At 47.3% G+C, this 26,181-nt stretch overlaps 1 protein-coding gene across 6 annotated transcripts in view; it reads left to right on the forward strand.

Moving 5' to 3' along the window:
* The window catches only part of fgfr3 (fibroblast growth factor receptor 3), a 302,812-nt gene that overhangs the window by 189,234 nt on the left and 87,397 nt on the right, over positions 1-26,181 (forward strand). For 4 of the 6 annotated variants that reach the window (XM_064953089.1, XM_064953090.1, XM_064953093.1 and 1 more), the window contains one exon: positions 7,582-7,735. In XM_064953089.1, coding sequence (XP_064809161.1) covers positions 7,582-7,735 — 154 coding nt within the window. Of the gene's footprint in view, positions 1-7,581; positions 7,736-11,224; positions 11,370-26,181 lie in introns of all 6 variants that reach the window. The other 2 variants (XM_064953091.1, XM_064953092.1) reach the window with 1 other exon arrangement.

Raw genomic sequence — 26,181 nt, forward strand, 5'->3', positions numbered from 1 at the left:
GGTCTACTGACATCCTACAACTATAACTGATGGGGGGTCTACTGACATCCTACAACTATGACTGATGGGGGGTCTACTGACATCCTACAACTATGACTGATGGGGGGTCTACTGATATCCTACAACTATGACTGATGGGGGGGGGTCTACTGACATCCTACAACTATAACTGATGGGGGGGTCTACTGACATCCTACAACTATGACTGATGGGGGGTCTACTGATATCCTACAACTATGACTGATGGGGGGTCTACTGACATCCTACAACTATGACTGATGGGGGGTCTACTGATATCCTACAACTATGACTGATGGGGGGTCTACTGATATCCTACAACTATGACTGATGGGGGGGTCTACTGACATCCTACAACTATAACTGATGGGGGGTCTACTGACATCCTACAACTATGACTGATGGGGGGTCTACTGATATCCTACAACTATGACAGATGGGGGGTCTACTGACATTCTACAACTATGACTGATGGGGGTCTACTGATATCCTACAACTATGACTGATGGGGGGGTCTACTGACATCCTACAACTATGACTGATGGGGGGTCTACTGATATCCTACAACTATGACTGATGGGGGGTCTACTGACATCCTACAACTATGACTGATGGGGGGTCTACTGATATCCTACAACTATGACTGATGGGGGGTCTACTGACATTCTACAACTATGACTGATGGGGGGTCTACTGACATCCTACAACTATGACTGATGGGGGGTCTACTGACATCCTACAACTATAACTGATGGGGGGGTCTACTGACATCCTACAACTATGACTGATGGGGGGTCTACTGATATCCTACAACTATAACTGGTGGGGGGTCTACTGACATCCTACAACTATGACTGATGGGGGGTCTACTGATATCCTACAACTATGACTGATGGGGGGGTCTACTGACATCCTACAACTATAACTGATGGGGGGTCTACTGACGTCCTACAACTATGACTGATGGGGGGTCTACTGATATCCTACAACTATGACTGATGGGGGTCTACTGACATCCTACAACTATGACTGATGGGGGGTCTACTGATATCCTACAACTATGACTGATGGGGGGGTCTACTGACATCTTACAACTATGACTGATGGGGGGTCTACTGATATCCTACAACTATGACTGATGGGGGGTCTACTGACATCCTACAACTATAACTGATGGGGGGTCTACTGACATCCTACAACTATGACTGATGGGGGGTCTACTGACATCCTACAACTATGACTGATGGGGGGTCTACTGATATCCTACAACTATGACTGATGGGGGGGGGTCTACTGACATCCTACAACTATAACTGATGGGGGGAGGTCTACTGACATCCTACAACTATAACTGATGGGGGGGTCTACTGACATCCTACAACTATGACTGATGGGGGGGGGGTCTACTGACATCCTACAACTATAACTGATGGGGGGTCTACTGACATCTTACAACTATAACTGATGGGGGGGTCTACTGACATCCTACATCTATAACTGATGGGGGTCTACTGACATCCTACAACTATGACTGATGGGGGGGTCTACTGACGTCCTACAACTATGACTGATGGGGGAGGGTCTACTGACGTCCTACAACTATGACTGATGAGGGGGGGTCTACTGACATCCTACAACTATGACTGATGGGGGGTCTACTGACGTCCTACAACTATGACTGAAGGGGGGTCTACTGACATCTTACAACTATAACTGATGGGGGGGTCTACTGACATCCTACATCTATAACTGATGGGGGGTCTACTGACATCCTACAACTATGACTGATGGGGGGGGTCTACTGACGCCCTACAACTATGACTGAAGGGGGGTCTACTGACATCCTACAACTATGACTGATGGGGGGTCTACTGACATCCTACAACTATGACTGATGGGGGGTCTACTGACATCCTACAACTATGACTGATGGGGGGTCTACTGACATCCTACAACTATGACTGATGGGGGGAGGGTCTACTGACGTCCTACAACTATGACTGATGGGGAGGTCTACTGACATCCTACAACTATGACTGATGGGGGTCTACTGACATCCTACAACTATGACTGATGGGGGGTCTACTGACATCCTACAACTATGACTGATGGGGGGTCTACTGACATCCTACAACTATGACTGATGGGGGTCTACTGACATCCTACAACTATGACTGATGGGGGGTCTACTGACATCCTACAACTATGACTGATGGGGGGTCTACTGACATCCTACAACTATGACTGATGGGGGGTCTACTGACATCCTACAACTATGACTGATGGGGGGTCTACTGACATCAGACAACTATGACTGATGGGGGGTCTACTGACATCCTACAACTATAACTGATGGGGGTCTACTGACATCCTACAACTATGACTGATGGGGGGGTCTACTGACATCCTACAACTATGACTGATGGGGGGGTCTACTGACATCCTACAACTATGACTGATTGGGGGGTCTACTGACATCCTACAACTATGACTGATGGGGGGTCTACTGACATCCTACAACTATGACTGATTGGGGGGGTCTACTGACATCCTACAACTATGACTGATGGGGGGTCTACTGACATCCTACAACTATGACTGATTGGGGGTCTACTGACATCCTACAACTATGACTGATGGGGGTCTATTGACATCCTACAACTATAACTGATGGGGGGTGGGGGTCTACTGACATCCTACAACTATGACTTATGGGTGGTCTACTGACATCGTACAACTATAACTGATGGGGGGTCTACTGACATCCTACAACTATGACTGATGGGGGGGGGTCTACTGACATCCTACAACTATAACTGATGGGGGGGTCTACTGACATTCTACAACTATGACTGATTGGGGGGTCTACTGACATCCTACAACTATGACTGATGGGGGGTCTACTGACATCCTACAACTATGACTGATGGGGGGTCTACTGACATCCTACAACTATGACTGATGGGGGTCTACTGACATCCTACAACTATGACTGATGGGGGGTCTACTGACATCCTACAACTATGACTGATGGGGGGTCTACTGACATCCTACAACTATGACTGATGGGGGGTCTACTGACATCCTACAACTATGACTGATGGGGGTCTACTGACATTCTACAACTATGACTGATTGGGGGTCTACTGACATCCTACAACTATGACTGATTGGGGGGTCTACTGACATTCTACAACTATGACTGATGGGGGTCTACTGACATCCTACAACTATGACTGATGGGGGTCTACTGACATCCTACAACTATAACTGGTGGGGGGGTCTACTGACATCCTACATCTATAACTGATGGGGGGTCTACTGACATCCTACAACTATGACTGATGGGGGGGTCTACTGACATCCTACAACTATAACTGATGGGGGGTCTACTGACATCCTACAACTATAACTGATGGGGGTGGGGTCTACTGACATCCTACAACTATGACTTATGGGTGGTCTACTGACATCGTACAACTATAACTGATGGGGGGTCTACTGACATCCTACAACTATGACTGATGGGGGGGTCTACTGACATCCTACAACTATAACTGATGGGGGGTCTACTGACATTCTACAACTATGACTGATTGGGGGGTCTACTGACATCCTACAACTATGACTGATGGGGGTCTACTGACATCCTACAACTATGACTGATGGGGGTCTACTGACATCCTACAACTATGACTGATGGGGGGGTCTACTGACATCCTACAACTATGACTGATGGGGGTCTACTGACATCCTACAACTATGACTGATGGGGGGTCTACTGACATCCTACAACTATGACTGATGGGGGTCTACTGACATCCTACAACTATGACTGATGGGGGGTCTACTGACATTCTACAACTATGACTGATTGGGGGGTCTACTGACATCCTACAACTATGACTGATTGGGGGTCTACTGACATTCTACAACTATGACTGATGGGGGGTCTACTGACATCCTACAACTATGACTGATGGGGGTCTACTGACATCCTACAACTATAACTGGTGGGGGGTCTACTGACATCCTACATCTATAACTGATGGGGGGTCTACTGACATCCTACAACTATGACTGATGGGGGGGGTCTACTGACATCCTACAACTATAACTGATGGGGGGGTCTACTGACATCCTACAACTATGACTGATGGGGGGGTCTACTGACGTCTTACAACTATAACTGATGGGGGGGGTCTACTGACATCTTAGGACTATGACTTGGGGGTGGTCAGAGCATCTAAGTAGAAGGGGTGAGTGGAATTAAATGTTGGTAGGGATGTTTTTAAGACAAATGTATATGTATAACATTTCAATGATTGGTAAGTATATTTTACAGTTGAAGTCAGAAGTTTACATACACCCTAGCCAAATACATTTAAACTCAGTTTTTCAGATTTCCTGACATTAATTGTAGTAAAAATCTCTGTCTTAGGTCAGTTAGGATCACCACTTTATTTAATAATGTAAAATGTCAGAATAATAGTTGAGAGAATGATTTATTTCAGCTTTTATTTCTTTCATCACATTCCCAGTGGGTCAGAAGTTTACATACACTCAATTAGTATTTGGCATCATTGCCTTTAAATTATTTAACTTGGTGTCAAACGTTTCGGATAGCCTTCCACAAGCTTCCCACAATAAGTTGTGTGAATTGTGGCACATTCCTCCTGACAGAGCGGGTGTTACTGAGTCAGGTTTGTAGGCCTCCTTGCTCACACACACTTTTTCAGTTCTGCCCACACATTTTCTATAGGATCGAGGTCAGGGCTTTGTGATGGACACTCCAATAACTTGACTTTGTTGTCCTTAAGCCATTTTGCCACAACCTTGGAAGTTTGCTTGGGGTCATTGTTCATTTGGAAGACCCATTTGCAACCAAGCTTTAACTTCCTGACTGATGTCTTAAGATGTGGCTTCAATATATCCACATAATCATGTTGCCATCTATTTTGTGAAGTGCACCAGTCCCTCCTGCAGCAAAGCACCCCCACAACATGCTGCCAACCTTGTGCTTCACGGTTGGGATGGTGTTCTTCGGCTTGCAAGCCTCCCCCTTTTTCCTCCAAACATAACTATGGTCATTATGGCCAAACTGTTCTATTTTTGTTTCACCAGACCAGAGGACATTTCTCCAAAAAGTACGATCTTTGTCCCCATGTGCAGTTGCAAACCATAGTCTGGCTTTTTTATGTCAGTTTTGGAGCAGTGGCTTCTTCCTTGCTGAGCGGACTCATATAGGACTCGTTTTACTGTGGATATTGATACTGTTGTACCTGTTTCCTCCAGCATCTTCACAAGGTCCTTTGCTGTTGTTCTGGGATTAATTTGCACTTTTTGCACCAAAGTACGTTAATCTCTGGGAGACAGAACGCGTCTCCTTCCTGAGCGGTATGACGGCTGTGTGGTCCCATGGAGTTTATACTTCCGTACTATTGTTTGTACAGATGAACATGGTACCTTCAGGCGTTTGGAAATTGTTCCCAAGGATGAATCAGACTTGTGGAGGTCTAAAACAATTCTGAGGTCTTGGCTGATTTCTTTAGATTTTCCCATATTGTCAAGCACAGAGTCACTGAGTTTGAAGGGAGGCCTTGAAATACAGGTACACCTCCAATTCAGCCAAATGTGTCACAACCTGACCGTAGAGAGCTTTTTATGTCTCTATTTTGGTTTGGTCAGGGTGTGATTTGGGTGGGAATTTTATGTTCCTTTTTCTATGTTTTTGTATTTCTTTGTTTTAGCCGGGTGTGGTTCTCAATCAGGGACAGCTGTCTATCGTTGTCTCTGATTGGGAACCATACTTAGCATTTTCCCACCTGTGTTTAGTGTTTTCTGCACCTGACAGGACAGTTTTGGTTTCGTTTTTGCAATTTGTTATTTTGTTCTAGTGTTCAGTTCAAATAAATATCCGGAACACTTACCGCTCTGCGCTTTGGTCTGATTCTTCCTCAGATGATGACACCCATTACAAAATGATGTTAATTAGCCTATCAGAAGCTTCTAAAGCCATGACATCATTTTCTGGAATTTTGCAAGATGTTTAAAGGCACAGTCAACTTAGTGTATGTAATCTTCTGACCCACTGGATTTGTGATACAGTGAATTATAGTGAAATAATCTGTCTGTAAACAATTGTTGGAAAAATGACTTGTGTCATGCACAAAGTAGATGTCCTAACCGACTTGCCAAAACTATAGTTTGTTAAAACTTCTTAGGGCTGCAATCCCGTTAACAGGATGATATGTCAACAGCCAGTGAAAGTGCAGGGCGCCAAATTCAAAACAACAGAAAACCTCAAACATGCAGGTATCTTATACCGTTTTAAAGGTAATCTTGTTGTTAATCCCACCACAGTGTCCGATTTCAAATATGCTTTACAGCGAAAGCACCACAAACGATTATGTTAGGTCACCACCAAGCCACAGAATAAACACAGCCATTTTTCCAGCCAAAGAGATAAAATGAATCACGAACCTTTGATGATCTTCATCAGATGACACTCATAGGACTTGATGTTACACAATACATATTTATATAAAAAAAATCGGAGTTTACATTGGCGCGTTACGTTCACTAGTTCCAAAAACATTCAATGATTTTGCATAGCCACATCGATTCAACAGAAGTACTCATCATAAATATAGATGATAATACAAGTTATACACATGGAATTATAGATATACCTCTCCTTAATGCAACCGCTGTGTCAGATTCTTTTTAAACTTGCAAACCATGCAATAATCTGAGACGACGCACAGAAAATGGGGCCAGTTCTGTTATACTCACAGACATCATTCATACAGTTTTAGAAACTTCAGAGTGTTTTCTATCCAATACTAATAATACTATGCATATATTAGCAACTGGGACTGAGGAGCAGGCCTTTTACTCTGGGCACCTTTCATCCAAGCTACTCAATACTGCCCCTGCAGCCATAAGAAGAAATGTGTGTTGTGGTTGAAAGACGAGTTTTAATGACTCCAACCCAAGTGTATGTAAACTTCCGGCTTCAACTGTATAAAGTACGTCAATTAGCAGATACTTTTATTCACAGTCTTTCCTATATAAATGTGTTCTATGGGTGAGCCAGATATAATATATTAATACTTCATATGATAAATGATCTGTTTTAATGAACCACGTCCAGTTTTGATACATGTTCTGTTTTCTCCTCGTGTTTAATTATTGATCAACAGTTTTTTTCTGTCACGAGTAATGATGCGGTGTGTGTGTTCTGCGTACGTACTTACATAAGCCTTTCAGTTGTCGGACTGACTAGTCATCCCCCCTTTCCCTTTCCTTTAATGTCCTCATCTACAGCTTCCATTTCACGGTGGGTTTAACCACAGAGATCCTTTTGGATCAAAGTTTTCCTTTAACAAAATGGATACTTTTTTTGGCATGTTGCTAGGATCCAAATGTAGAGTTATAATATGTAATTGTATGGTTCTAACCCTCCTCTCCTCCAGAGTCCAGTCAGCAGGAGGACAGAGGTTGATGTTATACTGGCTGTGTTGTTGTTTACACCAGTGTATTTTAACCCCTTCTATCCAGAGTCTAGTGAGCAGGAGAACAGAGGTTGATGTTATACTGGCTGTGTTGAATGTGACCGAAGCTGATGCCGGGAAGTACTGGTGTCGAGCATCTAACTTTGTAGGAAAGTCAGAAAACGCCTTCTGGCTCACGGTACACAGACCAAGTAAACCAGGTAAACCCACTATCACTACGACCACCTGGCGTTCCAAGCTGTCTACTGTTGTAACAACACTCCTCTATCTATCTATCTAACCCATCTGTCTCCCCTCCTCTATCTATCTAACCCATCTGTCTCCCCTGCTCTCTCTATCTAACCCATCTCTCTCCCCTCCTCTATCTATCTAACCCATCTGTCTCCCCTGCTCTCTCTATCTAACCCATCTCTCCCCTCCTCTATCTATCTAACCCATCTGTCTCTCCTCCTCTATCTATCTAACCCATCTGTCTCCCCTCCTCTATCTATCTAACCCATCTGTCTCCCCTCCTCTATCTATCTAACCCATCTGTCTCCCCTCCTCTATCTATCTAACACATCTGTCTCCCCTCCTCTATCCTTCTCTCTCCCTATCTGTCTCTCCTCCTCTATCTCTCCCCCTCAGTTTCTTCTCCTCTATCTCTCCCTCTATCTCTCCCCCTCAGTTTCCTCTCCTCTTTCTCTCCCTCTATCTCTCCCCCTCAGTTTCCTCTCCTCTATCTCTCCCTCTATCTCTCCCCCTCAGTTTCCTCTCCTCTATCTCTCCCTCTATCTCTCCCTCTATCTCTCCCTCTATCTCTCCCCCTCAGTTTCCTCTCCTCTATCTCTCCCTCTATCTCTCCCCCTCAGTTTCCTCTCCTCTATCTCTCCCTCTATCTCTCCCCTCAGTTTCCTCTCCTCTATCTCTCCCTCGATCTCTCCCTCTATCTCTCCCCCTCAGTTACCTCTCCTCTATCTCTCCCTCTATCTCTCCCTCTTTGTTTCTCCTCCTCTATCTCTCCCTCTATCTCTCCCCTCCTCTATTTCTCCCTCTATCTCTCCCCCTCAGTTTCCTCTCCTCTATCTCTCCCTCTATCTCTCCCTCTATCTCTCCCTCTATCTCTCCCCCTCAGTTTCCTCTCCTCTATCTCTCCCTCTATCTCTCCCCCTCAGTTTCCTCTCCTCTATCTCTCCCTCTATCTCTCCCCCTCAGTTTCCTCTCCTCTATCTCTCCCTCTATCTCTCCCCCCCAGTTTCCTCTCCTCTATCTCTCCCTCTATCTCTCCCCCTCAGTTACCTCTCCTCTATCTCTCCCTCTATCTCTCCCTCTTTGTTTCTCCTCCTCTATCTCTCCCTATCTGTCTCCCCTCCTCTATTTCTCCCTCTATCTCTCCCCCTCAGTTTCCTCTCCTCTATCTCTCCCTCTATCTCTCCCTCTATCTCTCCCTCTATCTCTCCCCCTCAGTTTCCTCTCCTCTATCTCTCCCTCTATCTCTCCCCTCAGTTTCCTCTCCTCTATCTCTCCCTCGATCTCTCCCTCTATCTCTCCCCCTCAGTTTCCTCTCCTCTATCTCTCCCTCTATCTCTCCCCTCAGTTTCCTCTCCTCTATCTCTCCCTCGATCTCTCCCTCTATCTCTCCCCCTCAGTTTCCTCTCCTCTATCTCTCCCTCTATCTCTCCCCCTCAGTTTCCTCTCCTCTATCTCTCCCTCTATCTCTCCCTCTATCTCTCCCTCTATCTCTCCCCCTCAGTTTCCTCTCCTCTATCTCTCCCTCTATCTCTCCCCTCAGTTTCCTCTCCTCTATCTCTCCCTCGATCTCTCCCTCTATCTCTCCCCCTCAGTTTCCTCTCCTCTATCTCTCCCTCTATCTCTCCCCCTCAGTTTCCTCTCCTCTATCTCTCCCTCTATCTCTCCCTCTATCTCTCCCCCTCAGTTTCCTCTCCTCTATCTCTCCCTCTATCTCTCCCCTCAGTTTCCTCTCCTCTATCTCTCCCTCGATCTCTCCCTCTATCTCTCCCCCTCAGTTTCCTCTCCTCTATCTCTCCCTCTATCTCTCCCCTCAGTTTCCTCTCCTCTATCTCTCCCTCGATCTCTCCCTCTATCTCTCCCCCTCAGTTTCCTCTCCTCTATCTCTCCCTCTATCTCTCCCCCTCAGTTTCCTCTCCTCTATCTCTCCCTCTATCTCTCCCCTCAGTTTCCTCTCCTCTATCTCTCCCTCGATCTCTCCCTCTATCTCTCCCCCTCAGTTTCCTCTCCTCTATCTCTCCCTCTATCTCTCCCCTCAGTTTCCTCTCCTCTATCTCTCCCTCGATCTCTCCCTCTATCTCTCCCCCTCAGTTTCCTCTCCTCTTTCTCTCCCTCTATCTCTCCCCCTCAGTTTCCTCTCCTCTTTCTCTCCCTCTATCTCTCCCCCTCAGTTTCCTCTCCTCTATCTCTCCCTCTATCTCTCCCCCTCAGTTTCCTCTCCTCTATCTCTCCCTCTATCTCTCCCCCTCAGTTTCCTCTCCTCTATCTCTCCCTCTATCTCTCCCCCTCAGTTTCCTCTCCTCTATCTCTCCCTCTATCTCTCCCCCTCAGTTTCCTCTCCTCTATCTCTCCCTCAATCTCTCCCCCTCAGTTTCCTCTCCTCTATCTCTCCCTCTATCTCTCCCCCTCAGTTACCTCTCCTCTATCTCTCCTCTATCTCTCCCCCTCAGTTTCCTCTCCTCTATCTCTCCCTCTATCTCTCCCCCTCAGTTTCCTCTCCTCTATCTCTCCCTCTATCTCTCCCCCTCAGTTACCTCTCCTCTATCTCTCCTCTATCTCTCCCTCTTTGTTTCTCCTCCTCTATCTCTCCCTATCTGTCTCCCCTCCTCTATTTCTCCCTCTATCTCTCCCCCTCAGTTTCCTCTCCTCTATCTCTCCCTCTCTGTTTACTCTCCTCTATCTCTCCTCTATCTCTCCCTCTTTGTCTCCCCTCCTCTATCTCTCCCCCTCAGGTTCCTCTCCTCTATCTCTCCCTCTCTGTTTACTCTCCTCCTCTATCTCTCCTTCTCTCTCCTTCTCTCTCTCCCCTCTGTTTCCCCTCTATATCTCTCTCTATATGTCCCCTGTTCTGGCTCAGTCTGTCTCTCCTGTGCTGCTGAATGGCTGGCTGGTTGATGAGCAGAAACCCCCCACTCTCCTATATTAGGGTTGAGCTGAGTTTTGTCAGGTAGCTTGTCTCATCCATTTACCAACTCCTGCCTCAGATCAATACAACCACAATTTCACACCCTTCATTAGTGCTAGTAATTCAATAGGCTGCCCTCTCCCCCTTCCTCAAACACACGCCATGTTATTCCAGCCATATCAGTGTATTCATCCCTCTCTCCCCTCTCCTCAGTTTGACAGCAGTACATGGTGTGGTGGTGACCTCTGGGTGATGGCTTCTCTATGGCTGCTCTGGGTGTCCGCTGTTGTCAGGTGGTGGTCAAAGACCATCCTAGTGGTGTTACAGCAAGCCGACTTGAGCCCGGTGGAATAAGGTCTTCAGTCCTGCTTCCTGTGACCCCTGACCTCTAACCCTAACCCTCTATTCCCATGGTGACTGGTCTAATCTGAGATGCTCCTGATGTTCGGTGATTTTAGTGTTTTGGTGTTTGGTGCATTTTCTCTTGGAGCGTTTGGTTTATGAAATCTCTTTCTGTTCTCCCTCCTCCCCTCCTCTCTCCTCCCCTCCTCTCCAGACGGCTGGTATAAACACTACGGATAAGGAACTAGAGAGCCTCTTCCTTACCAATGTGTCTTTAGAAGATGCAGGAGAGTATACTTGTCTAGCAGGGAACTCTATTGGGTATGCTTACCACTCTGCTTGGCTCACCGTGCTCCCAGGTATACCCTACCCCTCTCTCTCTCCTCTATGTCTCATTCTAACGGTTCAATCTCTGAATTTCGTTTTTTATACCTGTGTCTGAAACTTTTCAAATGTAATTTGATTTCAAATAATTTATTTACTCAGTGGCACAGTATTCAGCTGAAGAAACACCACCATCCCAGAGATGATTGTAGTATAGAGACTTCAGTATGAGTATTGATGATTACTGCTGAACTATGTCCTCCAGCCTCCTAGACTGAACTATGTCCTCCAGCCTCCTAGACTGAACTATGTCCCCCAGCCTCCTAGACTGAACTATGTCCCCCAGCCTCCTAGACTGAACTATGTCCCCCAGCCTCCTAGAGATTATTGTAGTGTAGAGACTTCAGTATGAGTATTGGTGATTACTGCTGAACTATGTCCCCCAGCCTCCTAGACTGAACTATGTCCTCCAGCCTCCTAGACTGAACTATGTCCCCCAGCCTCCTAGACTGAACTATGTCCCCCAGCCTCCTAGACTGAACTATGTCCTCCAGCCTCCTAGACTGAACTATGTCCTCCAGCCTCCTAGACTGAACTATGACCCCCAGCCTCCTAGACTGAACTATGACCCCCAACCTCCTCAACACTGAACTATGACCCCCAGCCTCCTAGACTGAACTATGTCCCCCAACCTCCTCAACACTGAACTATGACCCCCAGCCTCCTAGACTGAACTATCATCCTCAGCCTCCAAGACTGAACTATTGTCCCCAACCTCCTCGACTGAACTATGACCCCCAACATCCTAGACTGAACTATGACCCCCAACCTCCTAGACTGAACTATGACCCCCAGCCTCCTCGACTGAACTATGTCCCCCAGCTTCCTACACTGAACTATGACCCACAACCTCCTAAACATTGAACTATGTCCCCCAGCCTCCTAGACTGAACAATGTCCCCCAGCCTCCAAGGCTGAACTATGACCCCCAGCATCCAAGAATGAACTATGTCCCCCAACCTCCTCGACTGAACTATGACCCACAACCTCCTAAACACTGAACTATGACCCCCAACCTCCTAAACACTGATCTATGTCCCCCAACCACCTAGACTGAACTATGACCCACAACCTCCTAAACACTGAACTATGTCCCCCAGCCTTCTAGACTGAACTATGTCCCCCAGCCTCCTAGACTGAACTATGACCCCCAGCCTCCTAGACTGAACTATGACCCCCAACATCCTAGACTGAACTATGACCCCCAACCTCCTAGACTGAACTATGTCCCCCAGCCTCCTCGACTGAACTATGTCCCCCAGCTACCTACACTGAACTATGACCCCCAGCCTCCTAGACTGAACTATGACCCCAGCCTCCTAGACTGAACTATGTCCCCCAACCTCCAAGACTGAACTATGACCCCCAGCCTCCTAAACACTGAACTATGACCCCCAACCTCCTAAACACTGAACTATGACCCCCAACCTCCTAAACACTGAACTATGTCCCCCAGCCTCCTAGACTGAACTATGTCCCCCAGCCTCCTAGACTGAACTATGTCCCCCAGCCTCCTAGACTGAACTATGACCTCCAGCCTCCTAGACTGAACTATGTCCCCCAGCCTCCTAGACTGAACTATGACCCCCAGCCTCCGAGACTGAACTATGAACCCCAGCCTCCTAGACTGAACTATGTCCCCCAGCCTCCAAGACTGAACTATGTCCCCCGGCCTCCTAGAGATTATTGTAGTGTAGAGACTTCAGTATGAGTATTGGTGATTACTGCTGAACTATGTCCTCCAGCCTCCTAGACTGAACTATGTCCTCCAGCCTCCTAGACTGAACTATGTCCCCCAGCCTCCTAGACTGAACTATGTCCCCCAGCCTCCTAGACTGAACTATGTCCTCCAGCCTCCTAGACTGAACTATGTCCTCCAGCCTCCTAGACTGAACTATGACCCCCAGCCTCCTAGACTGAACTATGACCCCCAACCTCCTCAACACTGAACTATGACCCCCAGCCTCCTAGACTGAACTATGTCCCCCAACCTCCTCAACACTGAACTATGACCCCCAGCCTCCTAGACTGAACTATCATCCTCAGCCTCCAAGACTGAACTATTGTCCCCAACCTCCTCGACTGAACTATGACCCCCAACATCCTAGACTGAACTATGACCCCCAACCTCCTAGACTGAACTATGACCCCAGCCTCCTCGACTGAACTATGTCCCCCAGCTTCCTACACTGAACTATGACCCACAACCTCCTAAACATTGAACTATGTCCCCCAGCCTCCTAGACTGAACAATGTCCCCCAGCCTCCAAGGCTGAACTATGACCCCCAGCATCCAAGAATGAACTATGTCCCCCAACCTCCTCGACTGAACTATGACCCACAACCTCCTAAACACTGAACTATGACCCCCAACCTCCTAAACACTGATCTATGTCCCCCAACCACCTAGACTGAACTATGACCCACAACCTCCTAAACACTGAACTATGTCCCCCAGCCTTCTAGACTGAACTATGTCCCCCAGCCTCCTAGACTGAACTATGACCCCCAGCCTCCTAGACTGAACTATGACCCCCAACATCCTAGACTGAACTATGACCCCCAACCTCCTAGACTGAACTATGTCCCCCAGCCTCCTCGACTGAACTATGTCCCCCAGCTACCTACACTGAACTATGACCCCCAGCCTCCTAGACTGAACTATGACCCCAGCCTCCTAGACTGAACTATGTCCCCCAACCTCCAAGACTGAACTATGACCCCCAGCCTCCTAAACACTGAACTATGACCCCCAACCTCCTAAACACTGAACTATGACCCCCAACCTCCTAAACACTGAACTATGTCCCCCAGCCTCCTAGACTGAACTATGTCCCCCAGCCTCCTAGACTGAACTATGTCCCCCAGCCTCCTAGACTGAACTATGACCTCCAGCCTCCTAGACTGAACTATGTCCCCCAGCCTCCTAGACTGAACTATGACCCCCAGCCTCCGAGACTGAACTATGAACCCCAGCCTCCTAGACTGAACTATGTCCCCCAGCCTCCAAGACTGAACTATGTCCCCCGGCCTCCTAGAGATTATTGTAGTGTAGAGACTTCAGTATGAGTATTGGTGATTACTGCTGAACTATGTCCTCCAGCCTCCTAGACTGAACTATGTCCTCCAGCCTCCTAGACTGAACTATGTCCCCCAGCCTCCTAGACTGAACTATGTCCCCCAGCCTCCTAGACTGAACTATGTCCTCCAGCCTCCTAGACTGAACTATGTCCTCCAGCCTCCTAGACTGAACTATGTCCTCCAGCCTCCTAGACTGAACTATGTCCTCCAGCCTCCTAGACTGAACTATGTCCCCCAGCCTCCTAGACTGAACTATGTCCCCCAGCCTCCTAGACTGAACTATGTCCTCCAGCCTCCTAGACTGAACTATGTCCTCCAGCCTCCTAGACTGAACTATGACCCCCAGCCTCCTAGACTGAACTATGACCCCCAACCTCCTCAACATTGAACTATGTCCCCCAGCCTCCTAGACTGAACAATGTCCCCCAGCCTCCAAGGCTGAACTATGACCCCCAGCATCCAAGAATGAACTATGTCCCCAAGCCTCCTCGACTGAACTATGACCCACAACCTCCTAAACACTGAACTATGACCCCCAACCTCCTAAACACTGATCTATGTCCCCCAACCACCTAGACTGAACTATGACCCACAACCTCCTAAACACTGAACTATGTCCCCCAGCCTTCTAGACTGAACTATGTCCCCCAGCCTCCTAGACTGAACTATGACCCCCAGCCTCCTAGACTGAACTATGACCCCCAACATCCTAGACTGAACTATGACCCCCAACCTCCTAGACTGAACTATGTCCCCCAGCCTCCTCGACTGAACTATGTCCCCCAGCTACCTACACTGAACTATGACCCCCAGCCTCCTAGACTGAACTATGACCCCAGCCTCCTAGACTGAACTATGTCCCCCAACCTCCAAGACTGAACTATGACCCCCAGCCTCCTAAACACTGAACTATGACCCCCAACCTCCTAAACACTGAACTATGACCCCCAACCTCCTAAACACTGAACTATGTCCCCCAGCCTCCTAGACTGAACTATGTCCCCCAGCCTCCTAGACTGAACTATGTCCCCCAGCCTCCTAGACTGAACTATGACCTCCAGCCTCCTAGACTGAACTATGTCCCCCAGCCTCCTAGACTGAACTATGACCCCCAGCCTCCGAGACTGAACTATGAACCCCAGCCTCCTAGACTGAACTATGTCCCCCAGCCTCCAAGACTGAACTATGTCCCCCGGCCTCCTAGAGATTATTGTAGTGTAGAGACTTCAGTATGAGTATTGGTGATTACTGCTGAACTATGTCCTCCAGCCTCCTAGACTGAACTATGTCCTCCAGCCTCCTAGACTGAACTATGTCCCCCAGCCTCCTAGACTGAACTATGTCTTCCAGCCTCCTAGACTGAACTATGTCCTCCAGCCTCCTAGACTGAACTATGACCCCCAGCCTCCTAGACTGAACTATGACCCCCAACCTCCTCAACACTGAACTATGACCCCCAGCCTCCTAGACTGAACTATGTCCCCCAACCTCCTCAACACTGAACTATGACCCCCAGCCTCCTAGACTGAACTATCATCCTCAGCCTCCAAGACTGAACTATTGTCCCCAACCTCCTCGACTGAACTATGACCCCCAACATCCTAGACTGAACTATGACCCCCAACCTCCTAGACTGAACTATGACCCCCAGCCTCCTCGACTGAACTATGTCCCCCAGCTTCCTACACTGAACTATGACCCACAACCTCCTAAACATTGAACTATGTCCCCCAGCCTCCTAGACTGAACAATGTCCCCCAGCCTCCAAGGCTGAACTATGACCCCCAGCATCCAAGAATGAACTATGTCCCCCAACCTCCTCGACTGAACTATGACCCACAACCTCCTAAACACTGAACTATGACCCCCAACCTCCTAAACACTGATCTATGTCCCCCAACCACCTAGACTGAACTATGACCCACAACCTCCTAAACACTGAACTATGTCCCCCAGCCTTCTAGACTGAACTATGTCCCCCAGCCTCCTAGACTGAACTATGACCCCCAGCCTCCTAGACTGAACTATGACCCCCAACATCCTAGACTGAACTATGACCCCCAACCTCCTAGACTGAACTATGTCCCCCAGCCTCCTCGACTGAACTATGTCCCCCAGCTACCTACACTGAACTATGACCCCCAGCCTCCTAGACTGAACTATGACCCCAGCCTCCTAGACTGAACTATGTCCCCCAACCTCCAAGACTGAACTATGACCCCCAGCCTCCTAAACACTGAACTATGACCCCCAACCTCCTAAACACTGAACTATGACCCCCAACCTCCTAAACACTGAACTATGTCCCCCAGCCTCCTAGACTGAACTATGTCCCCCAGCCTCCTAGACTGAACTATGTCCCCCAGCCTCCTAGACTGAACTATGTCCCCCAGCCTCCTAGACTGAACTATGACCTCCAGCCTCCTAGAATGAACTATGTCCCCCAGCCTCCTAGACTGAACTATGACCCCCAGCCTCCGAGACTGAACTATGAACCCCAGCCTCCTAGACTGAACTATGTCCCCCAGCCTCCAAGACTGAACTATGTCCCCCAGCCTCCTAGACTGAACTATGTCCCCCAGCCTCCAAGACTGAACTATGACCCCCAACCTCCTAAACACTGAACTATGTCCCCCAGCCTCCTAGACTGAACTATGACCCCCAGCCTCCTAGACTGAACTATGTCCCCCAACCTCCAAGACTGAACTATGACCCCCAGCCTCCTAAACACTGAACTATGACCCCCAAACTCCTAAACACTGAACTATGACCCCCAACATCCTCGGCTGAACTATGACCCCCAACCTCCTAAACACTGAACTATTTCTCACAGCCTCCTAGACTGAACTATGTCCCCCAGCCTCCTAGACTGAACTATGTCCCCCAGCCTCCTAGACTGAACTATGACCTCCAGCCTCCTAGACTGAACTATGTCCCCCAGCCTCCTAGACTGAACTATGACCCCCAGCCTCCTAGACTGAACGATGTCCCCCAACCTCCTAGACTGAACTATGTACCCCAGCCTCCTAGACTGAACTATGACCCCCAACCTCCTAAACACTGAAATATGACCCCCAATCCTCCAAACACTGAACTAAGACCCCCAACCTCCTAAACACTTAACTATGTCCCCCATCCTCCTAGACTGAACTATGTCCACCAGCCTCCTAGACTGAACTATGACCCCCAACATCATAGACTGAACTATGACCCCCAACCTCCTAGACTGAACTATGACCCCCAACATCCTCGGCTGAACTATGACCCCCAGCCTCCTAGACTGAACTATGTCCCCCAGCCTTCTAGACTGAACTATGACCCCCAGCCTCCTAGACTGAACTATGTCCCCCAGCCTTCTAGACTGAACTATGACCCCCAGCCTCCTAGACTGAACTATGTCCCCCAAACTCCTAGACTGAACTATGACCCCCAACATCCTAGACTGAACTATGACCCCCAACCTCCTAAACACTGAACTACTTCCCCCAGCCTCCGAAACACTGAACTATGTCCCCCAACCTCCTAGACTGAACTATGACCCCCTACCTCCTAAACACTTAACTATGTCCCCCATCCTCCTAGACTGAACTATGACCCCCAGCCTCCTAGACTGAACTATGTCCCCCAGCCTCCTAGACTGAACTATGTCCCCCACCCTCCTAGACTGAACTATGACCCCCAATCCTCCTAAACACTGAACTATGACCCCTAACCTCCTAAACACTGAACTATGTCCCCCAGCCTCCTCGACTGAACTATGTCCCCCAGCCTCCTCGACTGAACTATGTCCCCCAGCCTCCTAGACTGAACTATGCCCCCCAACCTCCTAAACACTTAACTATGTCCCCCAGCCTCCTAGACTGAACTATGACCCCCAGCCTCCTAGACTGAACTATGTCCCCCAGCCTCCTAGACTGAACTATGTCCCCCACCCTCCTAGACTGAACTATGACCCCCAATCCTCCTAAACACTGAACTATGACCCCCACCCTCCTAAACACTGAACTATGTCCCCTAACCTCCTAAACACTGAACTATGTCCCCCAGCCTCCTCGACTGAACTATGTCCCCCAGCCTCCTAGACTGAACTATGACCCCCAACATCCTAGACTGAACTATGACCCCCAACTTCCTAAACACTGAACTATGTCCCCCAGCCTCCTGGACTGAACTATGACCCCAACCTCCTAAACACTGAACTATGACACCCAACCTCCTAAACACTGAAGTATGACCCCAACCTCATTAACACTGAACTTTGTCCCCCAGCCTCCTAGACTGAACTATGTCCCCCAACCTCCTAGACTGAACTATGACCCCAGCCTCCTAGACTGAACTTTGACCCCCAACATCCTAGACTGAACTATGACCCCCAGCCTCCGAGACTGAACTATGTCCCCCAACCTCCTAGACTGAACTATGTCCCCCAGCCTCCTAGACTGAACTATGACCCCCAGCCTCCTAGACTGAACTATGACCCCAGCCTCCTAGACTGAACTATGTCCCCCAACCTCCTAGACTGAACTATGACCCCCAACCTCCTAAACACTGAACTATGACCCCTAACCTCCTAAACACTGAACTATGTCCCCCAGCCTCCTCGACTGAACTATGTCCCCCAGCCTCCTCGACTGAACTATGAACTCCAGCCTCCTAGACTGAACTATGTCCCCCAACCTCCTAAACACTTAACTATGTCCCCCAGCCTCCTCGACTGAACTATGTCCCCCAGCCTCCTAGACTGAACTATGTACCCCAGCCTCCTAGACTGAACTATGACCCCCAACCTCCTAAACACTGAAATATGACCCCCAATCCTCCTAAACACTGAACTATGACCCCCAACCTCCTAAACACTGAACTATGTCCCCCAGCCTCCTAGACTGAACTATGTCCCCCAGCCTCCTAGACTGAACTATGTCCCCCAGCCTCCTAGACTGAACTATGTCCCCCAGCCTCCTAGACTGAACTATGACCCCCAGCCTCCTAGACTGAGCTATGTCCCCCAGCCTCCTAGACAGAACTATGTCCCCCAGCCTCCTAGACTGAACTATGACCCCCAGCCTCCTAGACTGAACTATGTCCCCCAGCCTCCTAGACTGAACTATGTCCCCCAGCCTCCTAGACTGAACTATGACCCCCAACCTCCTAAACACTGAACTATGTCCCCCAGCCTCCGAAACACTGAACTATGTCCCACAACCTCTTAGACTGAACTATGATCCCCAGCCTCCAAGTCTGAACTATGTCCCCTAGCCTCCTAGACTGAACTATGACCCCCAGCCTCCGAAACACTGAACTATGTCCCCCAATCTCCTAAACACTGAATTATGTCCCCCAGCCTCCTAGACTGAACTATGACCCCCAACCTCCTAAACACTGAAATATGACCCCCAATCCTCTTAAACACTGAACTATGATCCCCAATCTACTAAACACTTAACTATGTCCCCCAGCCTCCTCGACTGAACTATGTCCCCCAGCCTCCTAGACTGAACTATGACCCCCAACATCATAGACTGAACTATGACCCCCAACCTCCTAGACTGAACTATGTCCCCCAGCCTCCAAGACTGAACTATGACTCCCAGCCTCCTAGACTGAACTATGTCCCCCAACCTCCTAGAATGAACTATGACCCCCAACCTCCTAAACACTGAACTATGACCCCCACCCTCCTAAACACTGAACTATGTCCCCTAACCTCCTAAACACTGAACTATGACCCCCAGCCTCCTAGACTGAACTATGACCTCCAGCCTCCTAGACTGAACTATGTCCCCCAACCTCCTAGACTGAACTATGACCCCCAACCTCCAAAACACTGAACTATGTCCCCCAGCCTCCTAGACTGAACTATGACCCCCAACCTCCTAAACACTGAACTATGACCCCCACCCTCCTAAACACTGAACTATGTCCCCTAACCTCCTAAACACTGAACTATGTCCCCCAGCCTCCTAGACTGAACTATGTCCCCCAGCCTCTTAGACTGAACTATGTCCCCCAACCTCCTAAACACTGAACTATGACCCCCAACCTCCTAAATACTGAACTTTGTCCCCCAGCCTCCTCGACTGAACTATGACCCCCAACCTCCTAAACACTGAACTATGACCCACAACCTCCTCAACACTGAACTATGTCCTCCAGCCTCCTCGACTTAACTATGTCCCCCAGCCTCCTAGACTGAACTATGTCCCCCAGCCTCCTAGACTGAACTATGACCCCCAGCCTCCTAGACTGAACTATGACCCATAACCTCCTCAACACTGAACTATGTCCCCCAGCCTCCTCGACTGAACTATGACCCCCAACCTCCTAAACACTGAACTATGACCCACAACCTCCTCAACACTGAACTATGTCCTCCAGCCTCCTCGACTTAACTATGTCCCCCAGCCTCCTAGACTGAACTATGTCCCCCAGCCTCCTAGACTGAACTATGACCCCCAGCCTCCTAGACTGAACTATGACCCATAACCTCCTCAACACTGAACTATGTCCCCCAGCCTCCTCGACTGAACTATGACCCCCAACCTCCTAAACACTGAACTATGACACACAACCTCCTCAACACTGAACTATGTCCTCCAGCCTCCTCGACTTAACTATGACCCCCAAACTCCTAAACACTGAACTATGACCCCCACCCTCCTAAACACTGAACTATGTCCCCTAACCTCCTAAACACTGAACTATGTCCCCCAGCCTCCTAGACTGAACTATGTCCCCCAGCCTCTTAGACTGAACTATGTCCCCCAGCCTCCTAGACTGAACTATGTCTCCCAACCTCCTAAACACTGAACTATGACCCCCAACCTCCTAAACACTGAACTTTGTCCCCCAGCCTCCTCGACTGAACTATGACCCCCAACCTTCTAAACACTGAACTATGTCCCCCAGCCTCCTGGACTGAACTATGACCCCAACCTCCTAAACACTGAACTATGACCCCCAACCTCCTAAACACTGAACTTGGTCCCCCAGCCTCCTCGACTGAACTATGACCCCCAACCTCCTAAACACTGAACTATGACCCACAACCTCCTCAACACTGAACTATGTCCTCCAGCCTCCTCGACTTAACTATGTCCCCCAGCCTCCTAGACTGAACTATGTCCCCCAGCCTCCTAGACTGAACTATGACCCCCAGCCTCCTAGACTGAACTATGACCCATAACCTCCTCAACACTGAACTATGTCCCCCAGCCTCCTCGACTGAACTATGTCCCACAACCTCCTAGACTGAACTATGACCCACAACCTCCTCAACACTGAACTATGTCCTCAAGCCTCCTCGACTTAACTATGTCCCCCAGCCTCCTAGACTGAACTATGACCCCCAGCCTCCTAGACTGAACTATGACCCATAACCTCCTCAACACTGAACTATGTCCTCCAGCCTCCTCGACTGAACTATGACCCCCAGCCTCCTAGACTGAACTATGTCCCCCAGCCTCCTAGACTGATGGTTGTGATTCAACTGAACAAAGACAGTAGGGTATTAATCAACACATTTAAACACACTGGTTGTGATTCAACTGAACAAAGACAGTAGGGTATTAATCAACACATTTAAACACACTGGTTGTGACTCAACTGAACAAAGACAGTAGGGTATTCATCAACACATTTAAACACACTGGTTGTGACTCAACTGAACAAAGACAGTAGGGTATTAATCAACACATTTAAACACACTGGTTGTGACTCAACTGAACAAAGACAGTAGGGTATTAATCAACACATTTAAACACACTGGTTGTGACTCAACTGATCAAAGACAGTAGGGTATTAATCAACACATTTAATCACACTGGTTGTGACTCAACTGAACAAAGACAGTAGGGTATTAATCAACACATTTAAACACACTGGTTTTGACTCAACTGAACAAAGACAGTAGGGTATTAATCAACACATTTAAACACACTGGTTGTGACTCAACTGAACAAAGACAGTAGGGTATTAATCAACACATTTAATCACACTGGTTGTGACTCAACTGAACAAAGACAGTAGGGTATTAATCAACACATTTAAACACACTGGTTGTGACTCAACTGAACAAAGACAGTAGGGTATTAATCAACACATTTAAACACACTGGTTGTGACTCAACTGAACAAAGACAGTAGGGTATTAATCAACACATTTAATCACACTGGTTGTGACTCAACTGAACAAAGACAGTAGGGTATTAATCAACACATTTAAACACACTGGTTGTGACTCAACTGAACAAAGACAGTAGGGTATTAATCAACACATTTAAACACACTGGTTGTGACTCAACTGAACAAAGACAGTAGGGTATTAATCAACACATTTAATCACACTGGTTGTCATTCAACTGAACAAAGACAGTAGGGTATTAATCAACACATTTAAACACACTGGTTGTGACTCAACTGAACAAAGACAGTAGGGTATTAATCAACACATTTAAACACACTGGTTGTGACTCAACTGAACAAAGACAGTAGGGTATTAATCAACACATTTAATCACACTGGTTGTCATTCAACTGAACAAAGACAGTAGGGTATTAATCAACACATTTAAACACACTGGTTGTGACTCAACTGAACAAAGACAGTAGGGTATTAATCAACACATTTAAACACACTGGTTGTGACTCAACTGAACAAAGACAGTAGGGTATTAATCAACACATTTAAACACACTGGTTGTGACTCAACTGAACAAAGACAGTAGGGTATTAATCAACACATTTAAACACACTGGTTGTGACTCAACTGAACAAAGACAGTAGGGTATTAATCAACACATTTAATCACACTGGTTGTGACTCAACTGAACAAAGACAGTAGGGTATTAATCAACACATTTAAACACACTGGTTGTGACTCAACTGAACAAAGACAGTAGGGTATTAATCAACACATTTAAACACACTGGTTGTGACTCAACTGAACAAAGACAGTAGGGTATTAATCAACACATTTAATCACACTGGTTGTGACTCAACTGAACAAAGACAGTAGGGTATTAATCAACACATTTAAACACACTGGTTGTGACTCAACTGAACAAAGACAGTAGGGTATTAATCAACACATTTAAACACACTGGTTGTGACTCAACTGAACAAAGACAGTAGGGTATTAATCAACACATTTAATCACACTGGTTGTGATTCAACTGAACAAAGACAGTAGGGTATTAATCAACACATTTAAACACACTGGTTGTGATTCAACTGAACAAAGACAGTAGGGTATTAATCAACACATTTAAACACACTGGTTGTGACTCAACTGAACAAAGACAGTAGGGTATTAATCAAGCCATTTAATCACCCTGGTTGTGACTCAACTGAACAAAGACAGTAGGGTATTAATCAACACATTTAATCACACTGGTTGTGATTCAACTGAACAAAGACAGTAGGGTATTAATCAACACATTTACATTTAAGTCATTTAGCAGACGCTCTTATCCAGAGCGACTTACAAATTGGTGAATTCACCTTCTGACATCAGTGGAACAGCCACTTTACAATAGTGCATCTAAATCATTTAAGGGGGGGGGGTGAGAAGGATTGCTTTATCCTACCCTAGGTATTCCTTGAAGAGGTGGGGTTTCAGGTGTCTCCGGAAGGTGGTGATTGACTCCGCTGTCCTGGCGTCGTGAGGGAGTTTGTTCCACCATTGGGGGCCCAGAGCAGCGAACAGTTTTGACTGGGCTGAGCGGGAACTGTACTTCCTCAGTGGTAGGGAGGCGAGCAGGCCAGAGGTGGATGAACGCAGTGCCCTTGTTTGGGTCTAGGGCCTGATCAGAGCCTGGAGGTACTGCGGTGCCGTTCCCCTCACAGCTCCGTAGGCAAGCACCATGGTCTTGTAGCGGATGCGAGCTTCAACTGGAAGCCAGTGGAGAGAGCGGAGGAGCGGGGTGACGTGAGAGAACTTGGGAAGGTTGAACACCAGACGGGCTGCGGCGTTCTGGATGAGTTGTAGGGGTTTAATGGCACAGGCAGGGAGCCCAGCCAACAGCGAGTTGCAGTAATCCAGACGGGAGATGACAAGTGCCTGGATTAGGACCTGCGCCGCTTCCTGTGTGAGGCAGGGTCGTACTCTGCGGATGTTGTAGAGCATGAACCTACAGGAACGGGCCACCGCCTTGATGTTAGTTGAGAACGACAGGGTGTTGTCCAGGATCACGCCAAGGTTCTTAGCGCTCTTAATCACATTTAATCACACTGGTTGTGACTCAACTGAACAAAGACAATAGGGTATTAATCAACACATTTAAACACACTGGTTGTGACTCAACTGAACAAAGACAGTAGGGTATTAATCAACACATTTAAACACACTGGTTGTGACTCAACTGAACAAAGACAGTAGGGTATTAATCAACACATTTAATCACACTGGTTGTGATTCAACTGAACAAAGACAGTAGGGTATTAATCAACACATTTAAACACACTGGTTGTGACTCAACTGAACAAAGACAGTAGGGTATTAATCAAGCCATTTAATCACACTGGTTGTGACTCAACTGAACAAAGACAGTAGGGTATTAATCAACACATTTAAACACACTGGTTGTGACTCAACTAAACAAAGACAGTAGGGTATTAATCAACACATTTAATCACACTGGTTGTGACTCAACTGAACAAAGACAGTAGGGTATTAATCAACACATTTAAACACACTGGTTGTGACTCAACTGAACAAAGACAGTAGGGTATTAATCAACACATTTAAACACACTGGTTGTGACTCAACTGAACAAAGACAGTAGGGTATTAATCAACACATTTAATCACACTGGTTGTGATTCAACTGAACAAAGAGAGTAGGGTATTAATCAACACATTTAAACACACTGGTTGTGATTCAACTGAACAAAGACAGTAGGGTATTAATCAACACATTTAAACACACTGGTTGTGACTCAACTGAACAAAGCCAGTAGGGTATTAATCAACACATTTAATCACACTGGTTGTGATTCAACTGAACAAAGACAGTAGGGTATTAATCAACACATTTAAACACACTGGTTGTGACTCAACTGAACAAAGACAGTAGTGTATTAATCAACACATTTAATCACACTGGTTGTGACTCAACTGATCAAAGACAGTAGGGTATTAATCAACACATTTAAACACACTGGTTGTGACTCAACTGAACAAAGACAGTAGGGTATTAATCAACACATTTAAACACACTGGTTGTGACTCAACTGAACAAAGCCAGTAGGGTATTAATCAACACATTTAATCACACTGGTTGTGATTCAACTGAACAAAGACAGTAGGGTATTAATCAACACATTTAAACACACTGGTTGTGACTCAACTGAACAAAGACAGTAGGGTATTAATCAACACATTTAATCACACTGGTTGTGACTCAACTGAACAAAGACAGTAGGGTATTAATCAACACATTTAAACACACTGGTTGTGACTCAACTGAACAAAGACAGTAGGGTATTAATCAACACATTTAATCACACTGGTTGTGATTCAACTGAACAAAGACAGTAGGGTATTAATCAACACATTTAAACACATTGGTTGTGATTCAACTGAACAAAGACAGTAGGGTATTAATCAACACATTTAAACACACTGGTTGTGACTCAACTGAACAAAGACAGTAGGGTATTAATCAACACATTTAATCACACTTGTTGTGACTCAACTGAACAAAGACAGTA

This window comes from Oncorhynchus masou, chromosome 32, assembly GCF_036934945.1.
Source record: "Oncorhynchus masou masou isolate Uvic2021 chromosome 32, UVic_Omas_1.1, whole genome shotgun sequence".
Taxonomy (NCBI): domain Eukaryota; kingdom Metazoa; phylum Chordata; class Actinopteri; order Salmoniformes; family Salmonidae; genus Oncorhynchus; species Oncorhynchus masou.